General features: G+C 34.7%; 1 protein-coding gene across 1 annotated transcript; it reads right to left on the reverse strand.

Annotated features, from left to right (window-relative positions):
• Positions 1-617: 617 nt before the first annotated feature.
• On the reverse strand, positions 618-5,653 carry LOC126375123 (uncharacterized). The gene is made up of 3 exons (XM_050021969.1): positions 2,864-5,653; positions 2,531-2,737; positions 618-1,632 (listed from the first exon to the last, which is right to left on the reverse strand). The coding sequence occupies exons 1-3, from the start codon at positions 5,405-5,407 to the stop codon at positions 1,552-1,554; spliced, it is 2,832 nt and encodes a 943-aa protein (XP_049877926.1). The 5' UTR covers positions 5,408-5,653; the 3' UTR covers positions 618-1,551.
• Between the last annotated feature and the right edge of the window lie 804 nt (positions 5,654-6,457).

A 6,457-nucleotide genomic window follows, 5' to 3' on the forward strand; every position in this document is an offset into this window, starting at 1 on the left:
TTACAGTTTTAATGATTTTCATATATGTGACAAGTAATAGTAATTAAATACATTAGTCAGTAATTGCCTTCATTTTCAATAATAAAATTTATGTCCTTGGAATGTTGGAGATACCAATTTAATGGTAACACATACGTCATCAAACGGCTAGTAATGGTGGCTTGTCATAGGATTGAGCATACCTGGTTTTCTTATACCATGGCCCTTACATCTAACTTGCCTTTACTCAAATACCAATTGGTGTAATAAGGACCTATACTGTTTTTTTACGATGTAATATCGAATTAGACGATGTTAATTAATAATATCACTGATGTAAACGTATTACTGACGTGGTTACGTAAACACTGTCTTTTGTAACAGTAAAAAAAATGTACCAGTGGATTTTGTACCGCGGTATTCTAAATTCCAATCAGGGGGGTTAAAATGGTCACATCGAAGCCATTCATCTAAGAAATCAATATTGCTATTTGACATTTGTTTGCATTGCGCACTTACTTTTATATGCGCAAATGTCAAATTGCAATATTGCTTTCTTAGATGAATTGCTTCAATGTGGCCACTTTAACCCCCCAGTTTATGGTGGGGAGGTTTGTTTAAAGTATAACATAAAAAAATGGTATTTGAGTATAAGGTCAAATATAAAACATTAAAACTTAAAAGTATAAATTGGAATTAAATAACTCTGTAATAACTATATCATGAAATTATTGTCGAATTCTATGAAGTGTGTTATATGTGAGATTTGTTAAATAAAAACTGAGATATTGTAGACCAAATGGACCTAAGTTTCAATCATCAGATCAAATCACAGTATTCTGGAGCATATGACACTAAAACTATAGTTAACTAAATCGTAAAACTTCATGGAATCCCTTTTTTCCTCTTAATAACTTAAAATATATTACAACTATACTATACTTTAACTTAATAAAATGAGTTCTTAAACCAAAATTAAACTTAATGTAAATTAAAAATGCAATGGCCATTTTCAGACTAAATAAACCAAAAAAATTGTGACAATATTTTGTACTTGACATGATGGCAAAGATATGGCCACGAAAATATAATCTCTTAATTTTTGTCATAGTCATAGTAGAATTCATGATAATTATTTTTCATTTTAAAAACTAAAAATTACGTTCAAGAAAAGGATTTATTTATGTTTTATTAAAAACTGTATGGCAAATCTACACTCAAAAACTTTAAAGTTTTATGCATTAGTTTTAAATTATTAGTAACACATATGTTTTTTTGTCCATACAACAATTTTAAAATACCCTTGAATATGTTTTATACTGTGCTATATTGCACTAACTTACATCGCATATTATTACTTTATAAGTAGTTCCTTTTAAAAACAGCATAACTTGCAATTTTATATTATTAGTAATATTTCAAATAATAGGTAATGTTAACATGATAATAAATGATACTTTAAAATTTTCCATGATAATATTTTGCATGAGAACCAATTTTAAGATATTATCCATGATAATTTAAAATGATTGATATTTTGAACAAACCTAAAACGCGGCGGGAGTGATCTGATCACTCGACTATTAATGGAAACTCGTCAACATCTTCGCACATGGAGTTAAAGCTAGCGGCCCACGCGTCTGCTTCCTCCTTCTGGAATGTACAAAGAAATACATACATTATTTTTTGTTGACGATTATACACGGCGATATGACTCACAATGCATAATGAGCCATCCATGTGTCTAAATGCGGAAAATAGAGCCCACTACGACTCACTACCTAGTTAACCCTTTCACGGACAGAGACCATGGGTCATTAATGGTTCATAATAGGTAGTATGACGCTCCTTGGAATCGGAACGTCCATAGACGTTCTGTCCTTGAAAGTGTTCATCATCATCAGCCGTACGACGCCCACTGCTGGGCATAGGCCTCCCCCAAGGATCTCCACGACGATCGGTCCTGCGCTGCCCGCATCCAGCGGCATCCCGCGACCTTCACCAGATCGTCGGTCCACCTTGTAACCCTTCCGCCCCAGCGGCCATCGGTTTTCCTCGCCATGTGTCCTGCCCATTGCCACTTCAGCTTGTGCCAAAGTGTTAAGATTACATAATTCAGGTTACCTTTGTGAAGAGAAAATAAAGATTTTTATTATAATGTCATTTCCATATCTCGGGCCTATGGTGTCCCGGACTTATATCACATTTTGGTTTAACAGAAAACTCGGGAGTATAGTCGCGAACTTATGATATGATAATATAAGATGATACTTTTTTACAATAAAAGATTAATTTATCATTGTTCTTCTACACATTCTTCTATTTAGAGTCAAATACCTCTTTGCAGTCGTAAAGCCCAGTTTTCTTCCTTTTCAAATATTGAATATTTTAACTTTAGGTGATTTTTTTAATTTTCTATAGTAAGAATGTATTTATCTTATTACAACATTAGTATAACTTTATTATCTCTTCATGATGAGTAACTCATTGTTCCAAAATTCCCAAACAAATTATAAAAAAGATCTTATATTAAAAGTTTAGAGAAACTCACCTCTTTCTTAGTCAACTTCTGTTTCTTAGTTTGTTTCTTCTTAGTCTTCCTCTCTTCCACAAATGGTACACCAGGATCAAAGGTAAGGTCATTCATGTCTTCATCAGAATCCAACTCTGGCCTTGGGTCACTGACCTGAGTGTCACTATCACTTGAACGCTGTCGGAATGTCACCTTCTTGGCTTTACCATAGCTTTTCCTTTGTGGCTGTAAATTCAATAATGACATTTACAATAAAGATAACATTACAGAATTAGTAGCACATTAGAATGCTGTTAACAGATTTTGTATGATGTAAAATAATTAATCTTCTTATAAGTTAAACATACTAACCTTTAAGTGATGGACAAGTTCAATATCCTCAAACAGATGCACAGATTGGGAATCCTCATCCAGCAATTCTTCTACAGTCTGATTCACATTTGTTGTCCCAATGTTTTCCTGTTCCTTATCAGGGAACACAGGAGCATCTGTGGCCGACTTCATTTCTTCATACAGTTTCTCCACTTCAACTCTTTGAGCTGTTTTAGCAGCAACAGGAACAACTGCTCGAGTGGGACCAGTCTGTTCATTAATTTCTTTCAAAACAGCTCTTGCTCTAGGCCTCAAACCGCGTTTCCGACCTTCTACAATCTTTTGTGGAGACACATTCTCCTGATCTTGATTCTCACTGTCATCAAACCCAAAATATGTGTTGTCTTTTTCTTTACGCGGAGTTTTCGCTGGCACCTCATTAGGATCAACATTATTCTTTCTTTTCTGACCTTTGGATGATTCCTTAGAGTTTTCTTTATCATTGGAAGTATCTTTTACATTTTCTACAGCTAAATTATCAGAGTAAGCTTTGTCAGTATCTTTCTTAGGAGTAAAAAGTTGTCTAGAAGTTCTATTAACATTCTCAACAGTTTTAGAAGGGCTTTTATTAGCTGTATCATTGAACAGACTGGCAGTTACTGGTGTTACAGATCTCGCTTTTTTCTTTTTGGTGGAACTTTTTTCCATCACTTCTTTAATGAAAGAAATCATACTGGTTTGTATTAGATTTGGTTGATCTTTTGACACAATTTCAGGCAGAGAATCATTAGATTCTGCTACTAAATTGGTGTAGACATGTTTCTTTTTGTCTTCAAAGTTTACAAAAGAGCATTCAACAGCTGGGGTCATGTTTGCTTTGACATATGAATTGACATGCCAGCGGATAGGTAAGTTTTCAAATTCAACACGCCATGGACTTGCATGAGGATGTCTGACTGAAGTATTCATGCTGCTGCTAGCAACAGGATTTTCATCAAAGAAGCTCAAATTCTCCCTTAGGTTGAGGGGATCATTGCTGATATGCACAGCAGATGTGTTTTGCTGTGGTACAGGAGTTTGTGGGCGCATAGGTGAATTTACTGGAGAATAATTCATGTCATCATGTAAGGAGGGTTCAAAGTCTGCTGCAATATCTTCAACCCTTATAGATTTGTGCTGTTCAGGTATTTTATCCATTTTGGGAGGAGGTTGAACAGCAGCAACATTAGCAGTGAGTTGTAATTTTGGAATGCCTGTTTGGACATTCTGATGCCCTTGAACAGAATAAATATTATTTGTAACAGCATGTTGATTAGCTCCACCAATAATTATCTTAGATGCTATATTTCTCTGGATTTGTGGTACACTTTTGATGTTTACATTTGCTGATTTTTGTGATACTTGATGTGAATTTATATCAATTGTTGAAGCTCCAATTTGATGTGGTTGGTGTGTATTTTTTCCTGAATCATTAGGCATAGGGGTCTGTTTCTTAGCGACAACATTCTTCAAAGCTGTCAAAGCTTTAGAGACATTAATGTCATAGTTGTTTTTAAAGAAAACCATTTTAGGTTTTGCTTGTTTCTTTCTAACAACTTTCTTTTTCTTCTTCTGAGGAGGTGGTTCTTCATTTGGATCATAAGTAAACTCATACACATCTTGATTGCTTTGATTATTTTTATTCTCTTCAAAAACTTTAAAGGAAAAGTTTTTATTTATAGGCTTTGTCTTTTTAACTGGGCTTCTTTTCATAGGGCTTTTAACTTTTTTCTCAGGGCTAATTAGAGATGATGATTGATTAGTTTCCTTGGGTACAACTTTCCTAGCTCGAAGTGTTCTACCTTTAGCATTGTTATTTGTGTCAGGGGAAACTTTCTTCATATTTTTTTTGGGCACACCTTTCTTAAGTGATACCTCAATGGATTTTACAACTTTCTTATTAGGTGATGCCTCAACTGATTTAGGTTTTGGTGGTGTAGCCTTGTTACTGACATTATTCTTATGTTGTGTGTTGTTTGTGCTGGGGGTAATAACTTTCTTCTGGACTAAAGGTGTACTGGCATGAGATGGTTGAACTGGTATAAATTTATTGGGACTGATAGAGTGGTCATCAAACTTAGATGGTAAACGACATACTCTACGTGGTCTTGAAGCAATGAGACTAGTTTCACCTACTTTTTGAGGAGTTTTAAAAGGCGATTCCACAATAGAATCCTTAACTGAGCTTTTGTCGTCCTTGGAAACTGGAGTAGTTACCAACTTTTCTTTGCTATTAGATAAATTTTTCAATACCTTGTTTTCTACAAAACGATCCGGCAGTCGCCGATCACGTTGTGGTCTGATCGTGTTATCATTCTCCTTCTGTATCTTAGAAGTTTTCGGCACAACTGAAGGTTTGTTCACCACTTTTTTAGGGGCTTCTATCGACGCATTATCGTCTGAGGCAGAGTTTGTTTTGTCAGCTAAAACCTTCCTTACAGATTTTGTTTCTTTCACAGTAGTTTTTTGTTTTGTCTTCGTGCCGACTACGATATTTTCTTTCAATCCTTTTGTTGACTTCGCTGCTCTTGTTCTGGGAGGCATGATGCTACGTATATTCACACATGGATTACTTGGATGAAACGTAATTCTAAACGACACTGTACAACACAATTCAAGCAGCACTAATATCAAAGTTATTATTGTTTCACAATCTCGTGATTATGTGAATTTTCACAAATCTCTTTCACAAAATAACTCTCAAACACTAATTTTTCGCTCGTTTTTTGATTTGACAACAGACAGACATACAGAATGCCATAGAATAAAAATTGTAACAACTTTTTTTGTCTATGGGTTGTTTAGGCCTTATTACACAAATCAATCCATGGAGTCTGATCATAGAGATAGGAATGAATGCGTTGGAGTCGGGCAGTGCATTGGGCAGTTATTCTGTTGTTTCGGGTATTAATCACGCAGTTCTTGTTAATCGGGGAATGACGGATATCGAATGTAGTGTGTTCTACTTCTACTACCATATAAATAGTTCTATGACCACTTCAGATCCGTTATTTGACGAACTAGAATCGGATATTGTATGAAAACACCCTCACACTATCGTACGTATGTATCAATGCTCTATGATATTATTGAAATATGAAGTTAGTTATGTATATGAAGTGACTCGCTCGCGTCGGCGTCGACGCAAAGAGGGACTTCCAGGCTACGTTCCTCAAAAACAATATAGATGACGCTGTTCAGATTTTCCTTCGTTTAATCTTTTAATTTCATCGAAAACAGAATATGCATCTTTTATCTTTGTTTTTGGGTATAAATGATGAACCTTGTAATAAAAAGGTAAAGCAAAATTCTTCCACCCATATTCTGATCAAAATAAAGAGAAGCAATATGGGTAGCAACATAATTCAATACATAATGTGATCCAAATATCAAGCATCAATATTTTTTATATTATATAATAATATTCTTCTGTCATTACATTGTATTTTGAAATAATTATGTATCCGAGTAATGAGAAATCAGGTAATTATTGTCATCTATATTGTTTTTGGGGGATGTAGCCTAGAACCTAGAAAGTCACTCGTTGCCGATTATTAGTTGTTTGGTGTGTCTGTTACTTTATTTTTCATCTCT

This window comes from Pectinophora gossypiella, chromosome 18 (genome assembly GCF_024362695.1).
Source record: "Pectinophora gossypiella chromosome 18, ilPecGoss1.1, whole genome shotgun sequence".
NCBI lineage: Eukaryota > Metazoa > Arthropoda > Insecta > Lepidoptera > Gelechiidae > Pectinophora > Pectinophora gossypiella.